The sequence below is a fragment of the Chrysochloris asiatica genome, unplaced genomic scaffold (genome assembly GCF_000296735.1).
Source record: "Chrysochloris asiatica unplaced genomic scaffold, ChrAsi1.0 scaffold00041, whole genome shotgun sequence".
Lineage (NCBI taxonomy): Eukaryota > Metazoa > Chordata > Mammalia > Afrosoricida > Chrysochloridae > Chrysochloris > Chrysochloris asiatica.
In genome coordinates, this window is record NW_006408559.1 from 12940774 (window position 1) to 12959360 (window position 18587).

An 18587-nucleotide genomic window follows, 5' to 3' on the forward strand; every position below is an offset into this window, starting at 1 on the left:
AAAAGGAATATTTTTAAGACATTTAGCCGATAACAGTTTAGACTCATGCTCTTTGCTTTGTTTTTTTTTTTAATTAAATGTTTTTATTTTGCATTGAGTGAAAGTTTACAGGGCACATCATCAGCTTCACATTCAACCATTCATATAGCTTGTTTCATTACATTGATTATTATCCCCTCCATATTATCATCAGTTATTCTTAGTATATCTTAGGGAATCGTTTTCAGTGAAGCTTACATGATTTGTGTTTCTCTTACGTTGAACTTTTGTTTTAGGAAGTTTATCGAAATTCCATGCCTGCTTCCAGTTTTCAACAGCAGAAGCTTCGAGTCTGTGAAGTCTGCTCTGCCTATTTAGGCCTTCATGACAATGACAGACGACTGGCTGATCACTTCGGGGGTAAACTACACCTGGGATTTATTGAAATAAGAGAGAAGCTTGAAGAGTTAAAGGTACATTGATAAATTTATATCCCTTGCTTTTTTCAGTTAGCCGCACTCATTCTTTTGATCTGTATGAGCTGTCTTTTCTGGACATCTTTAAGATTTAGTTGTATTTAGTGTCTACTAAAAATTCTTGCTACATAGCACAGGAATTGTTAATGGATGTATCAGCGAATTGATGATGTCTGAGAAGCAGCTGTTTAAATACTATCTCATTAGTCTGGGTGGTAGGATTTTATATTAGCTGGGACCCTGAATTAGCAGCCTTAACTGGGATCTGAATTAGTTCCATCATACCAAGCCCCATAAATTTCCCATGGCAATCTTTGCAGAGTCCTGGTGCTATAGGGTACTCACTGGACTACTAACCACAAAGTCTGATTCAAACCCACCAGCTACTCCTTGGAAACCCTCTACAGGGTTGCCATGAGTCAGAGGTGACTCGAAGGCACTTAGCAACAGCTTTCTTTTTAATACACTTAGAATTCTTTGTTCCTGTTTTCTTTTATGGGAGTATTAAGAAAATGATTCAAAGTTGTATTGGAAATGCTTTGCATTTTTCTGCTAAAGCACATATTTCCAGAGCATCTGGCTGCAGAAGGGACGTAGGATGGAACTATAGGAAAGGAGGGCCACTGTCACTCAGCACACTGGCCATGTGAGAAAGGCAGTGTGGCTGCTTGGAGGTGGGGGAAAGCCAGACAGATGTGCTGAGCCAGTGGGTGTGACTCCATTTACCTCTCAACAGTCTGAGGCAGCTCTGCTTAGAAAGCATGGTGCTTTGGAGTTCTGTCGTGATTGAGGATTGGCTGAGAGATAAGAAACATGGAGTATAAATGGTCATTTCTATGCACATGCCACACCAAAATGACCATAATCTGGGATTTAAAGTAATGTAGAATCAGACAGGTCTTGGTATTGGAATATGCAGTCCCTGAGTGAAATGAGTATCATTTTAGCAAATGGTGGTTGGGCTCTAAGTTAATAATCCAAAAAAGCCCCTGCTTTTTATAAAGACCTGGCCACAGAACTCAACATGGTACTAGCATTTTAATACTTTCAGGACAGTGATTAGAATTGACAAAAGACATTCCCATGCTGAAAACCAGGTCTTTGTTCTTTTTAAAAATAAAAAGACAAAAATAATGCTTAAGATATTTGGAGAAGAGCAATTTAATAGAAAATGATTTGAAATATCATAGAGACCATAGAGAAAAAATGTGAAAATTCGTAAACTTGTATAGAAAGGACAATTTTGGAAATCAAAGACTGCTTATATGAGGGGGACTTTAAAAATTTTGTGGAAAAATGGAATTTTTTCACATTGTGAAGCCTCATTGTACTTAAACACACTTCAAATTAAATGCTTATTAAATAGATTTTGTTGTTAAGTGCCATCGAGTCTATTCTGACTCATAGCGACCCTGTATAGAGTTTCCAAGAAGCAGCTGGTGAATTTGAACCACCGACCTTGCTTATTCTACAGCTCTATACGTTAATGGTACATCAGTGTGTCTGAATGCATATATACTACTAAGTTGGGGTATAGCACTCATTAAGAATGGAGCTAATGAATATACTCTCATTGACTGTTTGAACTGTCTTTGTTTTTAAAGAGAGTTGTAGCTGAGAAGCAGGAGAAAAGAAACCAGGAACGTCTGAAACGCAGAGAAGAAAGGGAGAGAGAAGAAAGAGAGAAGCTGCGGAGGTGAGAACTCATTAGGGTTTGTCTCCAGTCTAGAAAGGGTTAAGAGAAGTGCTTGACACAGGATTGTAAATGTTACTCAATTAGGAGCCAGGTGGCTCAGTGGAAGTACTCTAATCCTAAAAGGCTGCTAATCCTAAAAGGCTGCTAATCCTAAAAGGTCGGTCGGAATGGGAATGACTTGGTGATCTGCACCCATAAAGATGACAGCCATGGAAACCCTATAGGGCCCTTCATTGTGTCGGAATTGACGCAGTGGCACACAATGGCAAGAACAGATCTGCTCTGAGAAGGGAGGAATTGCTGTGGACTTGTTTCAATGGTTGCTATGTAGAATAGTGTTTATAGTCTATTAACTTGTGGTTATTTCATACATGTAGGAGTCCTGGTGTAGTGTTACAGGATAAACACTGGACAGCTAACCACAGGGCTAGCAGGTCAAACCCACCAATTGCTCCTTGGAACTTAAACCTTATGTAGGGTTTCTGAGAGTTGTAACTGACTTAATGCCACTTAGTAACAGCAGCAATGCATACGGTTTTCGTCAGAATATATGGAGGAGCAATCAAGTGTTTCCTGTCTGTATGTCTTGTAGGATGTAAGACAAAGCCCTTCTCTACTACTTTGATTTTTATTGCACCAGGTTGGCATAGCACTATGTTTATTTTTTATTTATTTATTTTTAATGTTTTATTGTGAATTATATGATAGTTTACATGAGAGAACTTTAGTTTTTACCTTCATTCCATCGTATATCATTTCATTGCCATGGTTCCAATCCCCTTCATGCATCATCAACAGACCAAAGGGTATATCCTAGAAACCCCCCCCCCCCCCTCCCCCCCCCCAGTCCTCGGCCCACAGGTCCTCAGCCGCATCATCACTCCACGTCACCGTCTCTGTCTCCATCTCAGGCATCTCTGGTTCCCTGGGAAGGGTCCCCCTCTTGCCTCTTCTCTGTTGGTGGTCCTAGAGATCGCCGCTCCTAGACTGGAGAAATAATCACTCCCTTCCGTGCTACAAAATGTATACCTTTGCACTTCCAACCCTCATAATCAGTCCTGATAACCATTATTCACTACAGTATCATGAATTACCCATCTTGTGTTTCATTTCATCAGCTCCGCCTAGACAGATTGGATAGTACTCACTGGAGATTCTGCCTTCCTCCATGCCCCCTAGCTCTAGGTTCCCTCTTGAAAGCTTGTAAGCCAGTCACTTCTTGTCTTTGTAGTCCCCCCCTCCCCATTTGGGTATCCAATGTCCAAGTTGCCCATCTCTGTCCACTCTGTGTGTGGAGGGGGTGGGAATGTTTCTTGCTGTAAGGATTTGTTGTTCCTTCTTTTGAGTCGCTGCATCTGTAGGTGTAGGTCAAGTTCATCAGATTGTATCAGCTCTCTCTTTTATTTTTCCCTCTTTTTTCTTCTCCTGGTTGAGCTCTGATCATCTAAGTCATCCCGTCCAGGTCACGTGGGTACTATCTGCAAGTGTGGGCGTTCTTGTGCACATGTCCTCTCTTCTCATTAGCCGGTAGCTCCACTCTCTACTCGAGTCCTCCGTGGCCACGCCACTGACTCTGGGCCCAAGAGTCCCCAGGTCTCTTCACAACTATGTTTATAATTTATTTTATACTTGTTGGTAAAAGGTATTTTGATCTTTGGGTTTGTTGATCCATTTTACTTTGATTCTGTATTTCCTCAAGTCCAGGAGCCATCACCATGAGAAAAGCTTTCATGTTCATTCATTGATAAAATCATAGATTTTCCTAGCTAGCGTCCACAGGCGCTTCTTGAGTCACTTTGGCTCATTGGCAGTTACGATTGCCCAGCGCTGTAGTAACCACACTCTTTTCACTTCTGCTGACAGCGTCTTCCACACTTGGAGGATACACAGGCATGCCTAAGGTTTCACCTGTGCTGCTTCTTCCAGTGGCCCTTGGTGGCATTACGCAGCTCGAAAAGTAAATAGGGGCCTCTCCTCAGAATTAGTAGATGGCATACCTAATGTGCACAGTAGGTAACGAGGGCACGCCGGTGTTGTCCAAGCTGAAATTCACATGTAACCCTATTCCAGAAAGGTTAAAAAGGCACCTATTTTAGAATTCTGTGTATCTATCTGTGACCTGGAGTCTTGGTGTGGCACTGTAGGATAAGTGTTGGACTACAAGGTTGGCGGTTCAGAACTCACCAGCCACTCCTCAGAAACCCTGTGTGAGATAAGGTCGCTGTGATTCAGAGGCGACTCGATGGCACTTAGTAGCAGCAGCCATTGATCTGAAGGTAATGTGATAGATAGCTAAGTGTTGTGGGGGGTTAGAAACTTCAGGGCAGTTGACAATTACAGAAGATGGGGTCCCAGTTATAGCACAGAAAAGGGTCACAGTGGAAATTGACTATTCCTCAGTGGGTGCCCTGTTGTGTGCTGGGTGCTGTGCGTAAGAAATTTACAATCTTTTCAAAGGGATGAACTCAGTTGGATGGGCGTTTAACCTCCCAACTCTCACAGATGGTTGATAGTAGAACCAGAGATTGAGTCCAGGACCATATGCTCTCACGTCCAGATTAGGAACCAGTTGCCTTTTAATGCCCATTGGTTGAGGACCTGCTTGCTTGAGAGGAGCATGGTGCTGCTGGGTTAGGAGCAAATGTAAGGTTGAGGTGGTGTTACAGAGATTCCAAAGACTATGCGACTTGGACCTTTGCCAGAGGGAAAGAAGAAATGATGGAGAGAAAACAAAAAACTTTTTCTCCAGATTCAAATGTGGTATCTAGAGGCTGCGTTGTCACAGGCTGAGTTGTCATAGGGTGCGTTTATTCAGCCTCCCAGGAACCTGTTCTTTCCCATGGAGCAGACAGCTTTCCTTTTGAAGCTCCCTGATCCACAGAGAGAATCCATTGGGGGACAAGTCTGTAGGGCTCATGGTGTGATTTGGAAAATTTTTGGGTGCCGTACTATACTATATACTTTGTGTGTGTGTGTGTGTGTGTATATATATATATATACATAAATAAAAATTGTTGAAGAAAGTGCAAGCCAGAGTGCTCCTTGGAGGCCAGGATGGCCAAACTTCATCTCTCATACTTTGAACATACTGTCAGGAGGGAGCAGTTGCTGGAGAAGGATGTCTTGTTTGGTAAGGTGGAGGGTCAGAGACAAAGAAGAAGACTCCCAATGAGATGGATTGGCCAAGTAACAGCATCAGTGGACTCAAGTGTGGCAACAGTAGTGAGGTTGACCCAGGATCAGGCAGTGTTTCGTTCTCCTGTGCATAAAGTCGTTATGAGTCGGTACCGACTCAATAGCACCTAACAACAACAAGAAAGCTAAACTATGTATTGGTATTTATAAAATTAACATTAAAAATCATTTTAATGATACCTTGTACTGTTTTCTCACTTTTTTGTTTTGTTTTGTTTTATATTTTTATGGTCACTTTTCTAAGGTAGATATTGCTCTTTTTCAGGTCCCGATCACACAGCAAGAATCCCAAAAGGTGGGTATTATCCAATACACGAGACAGGGCTAAGTAGTGAAGCTGTGATTTTCAAATGTCGTTTTCATAGATGAAATCTTTTTTAGTTAGAATTCGTAGGCTGTTAGTACAGTTTCTTTTATAGTTCTGATTTGAGAAGTGTCATTTGAGGAGAAAGTGGTGAGAAGATAATTTGGAGCTACTTTTTTTTTTTTTTTAAGTTTTCATTATGAATTGAGTGCTGGTTTGTTTACATGGGAGAATATCGGTTTTACACTCATCGTTTCTTTGCAATGATTACGGTCTTCCTTCGTGCATCATCATTCAACAGTATTTGCTTCTGTTCTCTCTGGTATTTTTTGTGAATGTACACAAAAACACTCTGGAATATATAACCATTTAAACAACCAAAGGCCACATTCTGCAACCCTGCCTCATGGCTGCCAGCACCCAGCCTCCTTTCTCTTTCCATGAGTCTAGAATCCTCAGCTGTTCTGTCTCTCCATGTCGTCATCTCTACCTTCACCTCTGGTGTCTTCTCTGGATGTTGTTGTTAAGTGCCATGGAGTCGATTCCGATCCATAGTGACCCTACATAGGGTTTCGGAGGCTGTAAATCTTCACAGGAACAGAAAGCCTCATTGTTTTCGCACAGAACTGCTGGTTGTTTCGAACTGCTGACTTTAAGGTTTGCAGCCTGATTCGAAACCACTACACTATCAGAGCATCCACATTCCGCTCCTGCTCTTCTACTTTGATGGTCCTAGGCTTCTCTGTTCCTGGACTGTAAGATTACTTACTCCCCCCTTTTTGTTACAAAACTTCTATCTTTACAGTTGTGGCAATCATAATTAGTCAAGATAACATGCAATTTAACTTTTATCAGTAAAATTCTATATTGCTGTTGAGTTCAGTCAAGTAGGTTCCAACTCATAGCAGCTCTATATAGGCTTTCCTAGGAGCAGCTGGTGGACTTAAACTATTAACCTTGTGGTTCCATGTCTGATACTGATCCTACAGTGCCACACCAGAAGTCCCAAAATTCTATGTATAGTGTCTGGTGTTTATGGGAAAACTAAAGGGGAGATGGTGTTTTCCAAAATGTAGTAAGAATAAATGCCAGGGCTAGAACCCTGATGTTTTACATTAATCTTGCAATTTTTTTATGTTTTTGTAAAATTTTTATATGTATGAAATTTTTTTGGTGATAAAGTACATAGCATAAAAACTTCATTTTAACCATTTTTCACTATCCAGTTCAGTGGCATTAAATAACATCTATTGAGAATCAATGCATTTGAGTTACGGTGTTGGGTAATATTAAGGAACCATGGGCTGCTAGCAGCAGAACAAAGATCTGTGTTGGAAGAAGTACAACCAGAATGCTTCTTAGAAGCCATGATGATCAGACTTTGTCTCTGGTACTTTGGACTTGTTATCAGGAAGGACCAGTCTCTGGAGAAGGACATCATGCTTAGTAAAGTGGAAGGTCGTTGAAAAGAGGGAGAGTGCTAACGAGGCGGATTGGTGCAGTGGCAGCAGCAATTGTGAGCATGACGTCAGTGTTTGGTTCAGTTGTACAGCACAGAGGGTTGCTATAGATGGGAACTGACTCGACGGCACTGAACAGCAACATCAGTGTTGGCTTCTGTAACTTCCCACTACTCTGTGGAGTTGCAGGATTTTCTCATTCCCCTTAGATAGGATTCCACTTCTTATCACTCTTGAGTTTGCTACTTCTAATCACTTCACAAGTAGAATCGTCACTCGTCTGTCCTTGTGTCGTCTTCACTCAGCAGCCTGTTTCCAGGTTTATCCATGTGGAAGCATGTTCAGAACTTGATTTCCTTTACCTTACAGTTGTTCCCTCTGTACACTACTGCACCTCTAGGCACTAGGCTGCATCCTGAGAGAGTATTGCTGTCTATATGCTTGTCTATTGCTGTCTGTATGAACTCTGAGCACATCTAACCTGTCATTGAGATAGCTGTTAATCACACTGCCATTTCCCAAGCTTTTGCAGAAGGGTGGAGGATCTCTAGACAAGCTAGAAGCACATAGTAGAGATGTAAATGCTCTTCATGCTATAGTTGCTGTCATCAAGAAAGCACATAAAGGGCAAAGACAACCGGAAAATGTCACTTCAAACATCAGAAGAGTAGCCCTTAAGAACCGCAAAGGAGCGAGCACGTGAGGAACATGAGCTGACGGCAGTCTCTTCTAGGCATTGTGGGAATTCTCAAATCCTTACTGGGAGGGAAAAAACTAAGCAACTTCCTCTGTGTTCAAATATCCCTTAGTGCTCTGACAGTTCAGCTTCCAGTGCTACCAAAGTAAACGATACTAATAAGTGATAGCATTTATGTTGTCCAAGACAAGAAGTAGACCATTCAGTGTGGTGGGTACTTGGCTACTTTTCTTGTTTGATTAACTGATTGGTTACTACAGGTGGCTCCCTTTATTTGGACCATTTTTACCTAGCGTAGCTTTAGATACTTAGAACCATTTGCCTTTTCTCTAACTATTCTCACAGCCTCTTCACTGGTCTCTCTGTTTCCATACTTGTGTAGTCCCCTCTGCAACTCAGGTGGTAGTAATATTTCATTTCTTTCTTAATTTCCTACATGTAGTTACTGAATATGCCAGCAGCATATTGAGTGTAGAAATAGCAGACTTGGAATAGAGCTGACATAAAGTAAGACTGACATGACTCCAAACCTTGTCATTTGGTAGATCCAGGTCCCGGGAGCATCGCCGCCATCGGTCTCGCTCCATGTCGCGGGAGCGGAAGAGGAGAACTCGATCTAAGTCTCGGGAGAAGCGCCATCGCCACCGGTCCCGCTCAAGCAGCCGCAGTCGCAGCCGCAGCCACCAGAGAAGCCGGCACAGCTCCAGGGAGAGGAGCCGAGAGCGCGCCAAGAGGAGGTACTGACGCCTCGCCCAGAGGCCGGCGCGCATTGGGTAATATGTACACATTTGTGGTGGGTGTGTGACTGTTTTCCCCCTGATGATGTGTGGGTAGTTCAGAAGATACTTGGAACCAGAGTAAGAAATTGGGATCGATTTGTGTGTAGTGTCTTGGAAGCAAAAGTGCTCTCTGGGTAGAGAAAGTTGTTTTGCTTTGTTTGATGTACTGTTTTCCAAACTTATGTAAACCGTGGCACTTTTTCCAATCAGACATGCACCCTCTAGTAGATCCTTAGTTCACCTGCACTACTGCTACATATTATGTAACTTTAGCTTGGCAGGGCAGATTCAGATTCTTCAGGAAGCTAACAGACTTTCTTGGCATGAGGACAGAACCTCAGAAGTGCACGGGGTGGGGGTGGGAGGGACACGCTGAGGCCCAGGGTGAGGTGTGTAAGGACCGACCTGAATGTTCCCCACGAATCTGAATGTGAGGGATGGTTAACATTTACTGCACATAGAGACACACAACGCTCATGGCACGTGGTAGCGCTTCTTGTTAAGTGCCATTGAGTTGGTTCTGACCCATAGTGACCCTGTATAGGGTTTCCTAGGAGTGACTGGTAAACTTGGACCACTGACCTTGCAGTTCAAATGGCTTTGCATTCTGGCGCATTAACCCGCAGCGCCACCCCAGAACTCCTTAAACCAGGTCATTTTTGTGGGGTGTGTGTAAACCGTGCTAAAAGTGGTTCTTTTCCTTGACTGCTCTTCTTCTTAACTGTTTTATGATAAACTACTGTCTACTAGTCTTAAGTTTTCTATGTATTACTTCATGTAAAGCCTATGATAGAATCCACAGGAAGCTGTTTAAACTTTTCCATGTCTTCATTTTTTTACCCCCATCTAGCCAGTCCCAGAAATCATTCATGAGCTGAGTTAACTCAGTATATTATTTCTTGTAGTCTTGCTCTAAATAGCCCGTAGGATCATCAGTAGGAATTGTATGCTACTTCACTTGATCTGGCTGAAAAATAGCAAGCGTAACAGTTCAGTTTGTTCAAGTTGCTGGAAGGCATTGCCATTTGAGTTACAACAAAGGATTCACATCATGAAAAGTGACAAATTGTTGAAAGTATTAGAGAGTAAGTGATACAGGGATGTAGTAGATGAGAGAAACACCAAAATGTAAAGGTTGGTTTCAGGTAGTAGGTAAAACTTGAATAAAGTTCATTTGAATAGGTAAAAAGAAGTAGGAAAAAGAGAACCCTAGATGAATATCTTAAGCAACAATGTAGAAGAATGAGCTGAGAATTTATAGGGGACACAGTTCTTCAAAGTGTGATTTGTAACCACATGTCTCTTAAAAACTGCAGGTTTGGGGGACCACCCTCAATGCATTGAAAAATGCTTTGTTAATAAATATTCTGAGTCTTGGCATGCACATGAATGTGGAGACTCACCGTGCCAGGAGACAGGCATCTAGACAGTCGTTCCTGTGGGCCAGCCCAGCTTGCCATTGTTCCTGGTGTCTGTGAACTCTCAAGTATCTCAGTCACTGGTGGGATGGGAAGGTGGGAGTGAAGTCCCCTTGTCTTCTGTGATTGTCACCTTAAAACTGAATTTATGAAGTTCACCAAACCACAGAACATTCCTCACTTCTGATGTTTTCAGCATGCTCATAAAGAGGATTATTTTTGTAAAACTATTAAACATTTTGTTTTTCTCAAGAGCACTTCTGATTTTTTGATACTCACACTATTGTTTTCACCAAAAAATTAGGAGATAGTTGATTCTATCACTTAGGTACAAACTACGTTTGTTAAATCAAATGCAATTGTCTCGACATACTTGGGTTTAAGCGTTTGAGATAGAAATCTCAGTATAGCCCTGATGCTAACAGACTGACTGGTTGGTCTGAAGTCACTGGTTTTCTCTGTGACCTTCCCCTGCCGCAAAGACTGGAATGTTCTGCCTCCCGTTCAGCTCAGATGTGCATACTGCTGGTTTCAGAAGTGGACTCGCTGGGTTCATTGGCCTTGGCCAAACAATGTCATTACTGTCCTTCCCTTTCCCTGTCTGCTAAGTAGAGCTAGGAAGAATCCTAATCCCCCATTAGGGTCCAGGGGCATTGGAGTGAAGTCACTTGTGGAAACTGCTCAGCCGACTGCGCGGACATTGTAACATCTCACTCCCTGTTAGTGGTGCTCTCCTCGGGGTTTTCCCTGACTGTTACTGATTTTCTGGGGCTTCCCAGAGTCCTGGTGTGGCCCTGTGGCCTAATGCGTCAGACTGCAGAGTCATTTGAACTGCAAGGTTAGTGGCTCAGCCTCACCATCTGCTCCTTGGAAACCCTGTACAGGGTTGCTATAGGTCAGAATCAACTCGACGGCACTTAATAACAACAATGTCTGCTTAGGTGTCATCTCTCCCACCATCGTTTTCCCGGAAAGGCTATCATTGTACTTGTTAAGTGCCGTCAAGTCAGTTCCCACTCATAAGAGACCCTGTATATATAGGTTTCCAAGAAGTGGCTGGTGTATTTGAACTGCTGACTTAGTGGTTAGCAGTCTGCGCTTATCCTATAGCAAGTGCAACCAGCTGTGCCCTGGTTGATGTTTTTTGTGTGTTTTTCTTGAAACATCATTTTAAAACTTATAATAAATTTAAATGAAATGTTCAGTGTGTGTGCCACTATGTAGTCTTTCAACTTTTTTGGTTTGAACTGCCCTGAACTTTATTTCTAAAGCTGATTATGGTGTCATTTCCCCCTAAGAAGCCGAAAGTCGGACTGGTTCTGATTCTCAGCACTGTGTCCAATCCCAAACCAGCTTCTACTGGCGACCTAATGGTGTTCCAAGTACTTTGAACCTGTGAAGACCCGCTAGCTATCATCATGTTACTAATTCATTCTAGATGTTGAACTATAGGAGATTGCAGGCTTATTCCACACCCAGAGTAGCCTTTGACTGGCTTTCTGATGGCGGCTTCTTGTTCTGTCTCTCAGTCCTGGGAATGGAGCCATGGTTACAGTTGATCCGGAACCATTATAGTCTGATGCCCTCTCTGTCTTCCATTCGGCTTTTCTTCTCTTGACTGAGTAAACTCACTAAGAAAATCAAGCCAATTTTAAAAATAAAATGTGGTTATTCAGAGCTCTTATCATTTACTCAGTCAATGTCTTCTGAGCATGGCCTGCCTCTAGCCAGCTGTGGAGAGTTTTCTGCTTTTATAAAGGGGTAAGAAAAAGAAAACTTAAGAGGAGGCGGCTACAGAGATGCAAATGTGTAGTAAACCACTAACACCTAAAATACTGGCCACATGGGCCTGAACAGAACATGCTGACTGACTGTCCAACCCCACTGCTGGACAGCTCTATGCATCCAACTCTGTAAATATTTGCACATACTTAGGTGAATTTTGATCATAGCTTTCACTTTTTATAAGGTATTGCCTATATATTGTTTCTGTATAATCTGAGGGACCAAACACATGTAATGCTAATCATGCTTTCCTGAATCGGAGATGCCTTTTGGTCATCAGAAAGTGTCCTGTAGGTGACTCGGTTAGTTTATGCCTGGTCACCCCTCCATGCTCCAGTGTCCTTACCACAGCTGGGTTGCACTTTTTTTTATCAGGATGCCTTCTTCTCCTCGGCCTTTCTTGGTTGTGTTCTTCTGTCTTTCCTCGGTTACCAGTAGCTGAATATTTGTCCTAGTCTGTCCTGTTCTTTCATTTGGATATTGGGTTTCCCAACATCTTTTGCTCCTCAAATTAATATTTTTCAGATCCTCAAAAGAAAGATTCAGAGACCAAGACATAGCATCACGTGACAGAGACAGGAGTTCAAGAGACAGATCACCTCGTGACAGAGATCGGAAAGATAAGAAGCGGTCCTATGAGAGCGCTAATGGCAGATCCGAAGACAGGAGGAGCTCTGAAGAGCGTGAAGCAGGGGAGATATAGAGCAGGGTGCGCGTCCTCTGAGTTCATACTGTTGTTTAGTTTACAGCTGTTCAGGGCACACAGCGAGCAGCCCAGACACCCATTCAGCTAGGTGAGACGGGAGGGGTCTGACTCATGGGGATGAAGCTGAAAACGACATCCGAGTTTCTGGTCCCCTTGTAATACGATTCAGAAAGGATACTTTGTTCACAGTTTGATATAATACGATGCCGCTCTCTGATTTAATCTTTGTAGTAGGAGTGATAGTGAATGAATTGTCTTACCTGCCTTGGGGTTTTTGTTCCCTTTTTTTTTTTTTTTCCCCTTTTGAACATTTGTAAAATGCCGTCTTCCTTTCTATTCCAAACAGCAGCAGCTTTGGGAATTGTTCCTTTTAATTCTTCCTCTGACTTTTGTTATCCACCCCCCTGCCCTCCCCACCTGTACCCTCAACTGTAAGAGAAAGGGGGTCGGGAAGCAAGCTAACATCTGTTCTGAAGAGTTCTGTTCCCATCATTAATTATTAACTGATTACAGTTCAGAGCATTTATACTGGAATGTAAGCGGGAAAAATGGAAAATGTTTGTTTTTATTCTTTTTTGTTTAAAGGTGCCTATTTAGAGTTGGAAGTTGAACAGCTGTTGCATTACATACTTTTGCTTTTTTATTGAAATTTTGAAATCAAACGTGTCTTGATTTTTCTGTTGTATTGAATTGCTATGTTCAGGATGTTTTGATGGGGGGCGGGGGCAGGGACTCTTTCGTAAGCACTTGTTTTATTTTGTGTGTGGAGTATAAAGGCTACAACCTTATTGTAAAGTAATAATAATAATAATAATAAATTGAAAGAAACAATCACCGCCACCATCATTAAACTGTACCTTGTCTAGTAAATTGTCACTAGAACTATTTGCTGTGGCATTTCCTCTCTTCTGTCACATCATTGATAGTGCCTTACTGTACAAGGCATCCCAGGAAATAAATATGAACTTGCAAAAATTCTAGACACTATTGATTCCCAGGGTCCCTGTGCTGGCCAACAGCCACTGCAGACAGAATAGGCCTGCAGAAAAAAATTGGTCTTTCTGATTGGTTGGTTGGTTGGTTTTTTTGTCATTCAGCAAACTGAAATAAAAGTACACAGTGTAACCAGTAATGAGAGTAATGCTTTCTGCATTGAAGAGCTCTAGGTCCACCCGTGACTTGAACCGTAGTCGGCAGATACTGCTGTGAATCTAGAAAATCTGAAGGACAAATCACATGTAATGCTAATCATGTCTGAGTATAATGATCGCAGATCTCTTTTCTGTAATTATTTCTGCCTTTGATCCCCAGCAGTTGACAGATTTGATGTGACAGCATTGTAGAACCCAACGAGAAAGAGGAACGAATGTCATCTGTACTATGTTCAAGTGAAGAGAAACTTTTCTATCAGCTTTGTTCCTAGAGAGGAATCCTAGGCTGGAAAGAAAAAGGCTCAGCTAGTAGGCGTGAGGAAGAATGCCTGGGACCTGAGCCATCGTGGTGATTGATGGTGAGGTGCCATCAAGTCAGTTTTGACTCCTAGCGACCTGGTCCTGCACCTGCACGGTGCTAACCATCATTGTATGCCTAAGCCTGTTGTTGCCACCATGGTGTCAGCATGCTGTCAGTGTATCTGGTAGAGGGGCTCCACCCTGTTTGTTGACCCTCTTGACCCTCTTTCTACTTTGCCAAGCATGATGTTCTTCTCCAGACACTGGTCCCTTCTAATGAGAAGTCGAGAGCACATGAGAAAATTTCATCATCTTCTTTTCTCAGGAGTATTCTAGAAGTATTCTTCCAAAACAGATAGTAATTTCAGTATTTTTGCCCACACCATAATTCATACACATCAATTCTTCTTAGTGATCCTGTATACAACTGAACAAAACACCACTTGAGCCCATTGTTTACTGCCATTAGGCCTCCCTTACTCACTGTCAGATTTGGGCTCATATGTGGTGATTGAAGATAACCATGACTTGGTTCAGGCATACCTTAGTTCTCAAAGAAAGGGACTGTTTTTTTTAAACGCCAAAAGAGGTCTTTTCCAGCAGATTTGTCTATTGCAAAACATTGATTTCTTGACTGCTGCTTCAGTGGGCATTGATTGTGGCTCAAAGTAAAATGTGAAATCCTTGGTGAATTCTGTTTATCATGACATGTATTGGTCCCATTGTAAGGACTTTTGTAGTCTTTAAAGTGCGATGTAATCCATACTGGAAGTTGACCCTATTACAGTTTGTGAAGACTTCACTACAGTTGACTATTGAAACTTACAGCATTGAGCATTAGTTGTTTAAGCTGAAGCAAAAACAACAAAATATTTTTAGGCAGAATCTGAGCTATTATCAACGTCACAAAAGAAAATGTATGGGTGACCGGTGAATACATAAACAGATGCTAAAACATCATTAGTATAAGTGTAGCAAATACAAAGTGCTGTTGAGTAGTTTCCGACTCAGCAGCCCTTTATAGGGTTTCTAAGGAGCAGCTGGTGAGTTTGAACTGCTGACCTTGTGGTTCAAACTGACCTTATGGTCAAATGCTACAGCACTATACCAGGACTCCCATTAGTCATCCAGAAAAGACAAATTAAAACCAGAATGGTTCAAAGTAAAAAGACAACACCAAGTGTAGAAGATGTGGAAAAACTAAAACTCTTGTATTTTGCTGGGAGGGGGAGTGCAAAGTGGAAAACAGTTCCAGCAGTTTCTTGTAAAGTTAACATTGTTAACCATGCTGTATGCCATTAAATTGATTCTTATTCATAGTGACCCTGTATAATAGTGTAGAATGGCCCCACTGGGTTTCTTATGGGGAGTCTGGGTGTGGCACTGTGGAATAAAGCACTGGACTGTACTGCAAGGTTGATGTGAACCACAAGGTCTGCGGTTCAAACTGGCCAGCTGCTCCTCGGAAAGCCTATTATACAGGGTTGCTACAAGTCGGAATCTACTCAGTGGCATTTCACAGAGTGTAAATAGATGAACTGCGGTATGTCCTAACAAAAGAACAGTAGTCTTGCATGCATATTTCTTTAAAAAGTGTTAAAAGATGGACAAGACTGCTAGTGGCAACGACCCTGGTTGTGAACTTCAAATACGGCTGCTGTGTATCATTCTGATTTCTGCTTTGTGGAGAGGAGAGACTGAAATGTGTGCGAATTCACATCAGTGGAAGAAACAATGTCTGGCTGTAAAATTGTCAAGGCAAAATTTTGTTGCTCGATCCAGATGGCAAATACATAAGAATTTACTATGTGGACCATTTGGGAGGTTTTTTTTGTTTTTTTAAGGGGGGTTGGTGCACCTAATTTCTGGATTTTATCAAAGAGAATCCTGGTGTGGCACTGAAGGATAAGGATAAGCACTGGACTGCAAGGTCATTTTGAACCGCAAGATGGTGATTCAAACTCACCAGTTGCTCCTCGGAAACCCCATGCAGGGTCATTATGAGGAACTGACCAGTGATCTACCTACCTTCACTTCATTGTGTCTCCAGCGGTTTCTTGTTATTTCATTTCTTCACTAGCTTTTAATATCAACAACTATTTTTCAATTCCAGAAATTTTATGTGATTTTTGAAAAATTTTCTCGGTCTTTTTCCATGTCTTTATTAATATTTTATGAGGAGTCCACCCACTAAGGATCACTAACTGTGGATTATGGAAACACTCTGACAGAGCAGTTTGAAACCTAAGCAATTCTAGTTTCTGTAGGATGAAGGCGTCTCAACTCAAATCCTGCAGGCCTGAAGTATTCACGCTATTGGGAAACCAAGGAGGACAGAGGGACTTGCTTGTCATCCCACTGGCAGATGACTTTCTAGTCCAGCCTTTCTTTGAAGACAATTCCCAAATCATAGATTGAAATAGTTGTAATTTTCACCTTGTGTTGATGCAAGGCTGTAGTTACATTCCTGTCCCACTTAGTATGAAAACAGCCCATGATTCACAAGACTGGCACCCCAGCTCATGTGTTGTCTGGTTTTTAGCCCTGTGACACAACCAGACATGAAAGAATGACATGTCTCATAAGGTTGAAAAACAATTTTTATTGCTAAGTATTTCTAACAATCAGTTAACAGCCATGCTGGATGTTGCTGTTTTTTTAACTCAGTAGATATTTTTTGTTGAACCAGATGTCTTGCGAGCTGGAGATGGGGGAGGACAATGGTTACATTAGATCTAGGACAAGCATGAGCCAGTGACATACCTAGAGAAAATATATTTTGATCAAAGACAGTTCTTTCTGATAAAAAAGTCAATGATACAGAAGTTTCTACCAAAGGCGGATGCAAGTGGCCCCAGGTCGCTTGGTGCACCTCCCACGTACGGTGCTTGTTGGTTTTACAAGTGGATTAGGCCAATAAAATACGGTAGGAGTGACACTAACTTCTAAGGCCAGGCCTTAAAACCATCTCAGCCCTGGGACTGCGCCTTCCTGGGAGCCAGCTGCTATGCCATCAGGAAGCTCAAGCAGCCAGGTGGAGTGGAACCAGGGCCCCCATCAAGTGAGTGGCATTTTAGACCTCACTAAATTCCTCCGCAGTGTGCTGGAACAAACAGTAGGACCTTAGGAGTCTCTTGGAGACGGTTTAATTCCTGACATTCTATGAAGGCTAGATGAGCTGTTTCTTCACCTTGTTCCCTACAGATGTACATGTCATGGAGACCTGGGGGTGGGGGGGAGAATGGTGGCACACGAGTCAGTTGCTGTCTCACCCAGTCTGTGGTGCTGGGCACACTCTGCCCCAGGTGACCCGTGCAGTTCTGCACAAGTCTGTTTCCAGGGAGGAATTTCTGCCTTGGTCCGCCTGGAAAGGTAAGACAATTCACACGTGATGGGTGGCCTGCTGGCATCAGGACAAGATACAGAGGAGCCTCCTTGTTCAGTGGGGTCTGTGCAGGTCCACCCTGACTCCCTTCTAGTGGGTATTCTCACAGTTGTGGGGGAAGGCTGCTATTCACCTCATTTCTCAGCCCCTCGCTTCCCAGCAAGCTTGCCTATCAAGCTGGGGTGCCCCATGTGTCCCGGCTGAGTGTCCCTCTGCCCTGGGCCAGCTCTTCTGGAGGGATGCGCTGAACCGGCTGACAGGAAATGGGAATCACAGCAACGTGTTCTGCCATGAGACTTCAGCACAAGCCAGATGTTGCCCCCAACTGCAGAGAGGGTGTGCCCACTGAGCAGGGGCAGGGGCAGTGGGGTGGCTACTCTGCCAAGAGATGGCCCAGGGTGAAGAGCACCCCTTACCCCCACTGGTGACTTCCAAGTCACTCCAGTGGCCGGACACAGATCCAGGGCCTGGGGGTGGTACAATCTAAGGCCACCAGTCTGCCCTCCTCCAGGGCCCCACAGCGCAGCTCTGGCAGCCCCTCGGTCTCCTCCGGGAGCCTGGGTGGGGGATGAGAAGGAGGTGAGAAGAAAGGGTACAGGTGGGAGGGGTGGCATGGGCAGGGAGGGGTGTGGTGCCAATTCTGCTGGGGACCCGAACAGGGATGGGGCCACAGGGTTCCCCCCCATGACTTGGGGGCCTACAGTTGGACAGCCCTCCAGGCCCTGGGAGATCACTCACAGCTGTGGTGGCAGGGGTGCCCCATCAGTCCAGCGCCAGCCCTGGGGGTCATGCTGCACCCCCACCCAGGAGCGCAGGGCCATGTGGTGTCTACTCAGGAAGCTCTGGGGGGAGAAGTGAGTTAGTGCTTTAGGGGGGGCCCACCCAGACCAGCCACTGCGTCAAAAACTGGGACAGAGAAATGCGGGTGCAGTGTGGTAATGCTGGGCCCACCCTGCTTGGTGTGACCAGCTTCAGAGGCCAGTTACTAGGTGATATTTGAAGCCTAAAACCAAATCCACTGACATCAAGTCAATTCTGACTCATATCAACGCTACATGGGATTTCCAAGGCTGTAAATCTTGATGGGAGCAGAAAGTCTCATCCCAGTGGCTGGTGGGTTTGAACTACCAACCTTGGAGTTAAGAGTCTGGTGCTTATACTATATCCACCAGGGCTCCTTAGGCGACATTTGGGCAGTCCAAATCGGTATGAACACAAAGGGCTACAGTAAGCAAAATCAAAACTAGCGTGATTAT

General features: G+C 43.4%; 2 protein-coding genes across 3 annotated transcripts in view; one reads left to right on the top strand and one right to left on the bottom strand.

The window, feature by feature from the left end:
- LUC7L2 (LUC7-like 2 (S. cerevisiae)) overlaps positions 1-12492 on the top strand; it is a 61795-nt gene extending 49303 nt beyond the window's left edge. Inside the window, exons 6-10 of one of the 2 annotated variants that reach the window (XM_006861168.1) lie at positions 276-452; positions 2060-2151; positions 5612-5641; positions 8353-8544; positions 12315-12492. In XM_006861168.1, coding sequence (XP_006861230.1) covers positions 276-452; positions 2060-2151; positions 5612-5641; positions 8353-8544; positions 12315-12492 — 669 coding nt within the window. The remainder of the gene's footprint in view (positions 1-275; positions 453-2059; positions 2152-5611; positions 5642-8352; positions 8545-12314) is intronic. The other variant, XM_006861169.1, reaches the window with a different exon arrangement.
- A 5275-nt stretch (positions 12493-17767) lies between these two features.
- Positions 17768-18587, bottom strand: part of KLRG2 (killer cell lectin-like receptor subfamily G, member 2) — a 10170-nt gene continuing 9350 nt past the window's right edge. The window contains exons 4-5 of the mRNA XM_006861245.1: positions 18070-18173; positions 17768-17888 (exon numbers count right to left, since the gene is read on the bottom strand). Of these exons, the coding sequence (XP_006861307.1) occupies positions 17768-17888; positions 18070-18173 (225 nt within the window). The remainder of the gene's footprint in view (positions 17889-18069; positions 18174-18587) is intronic.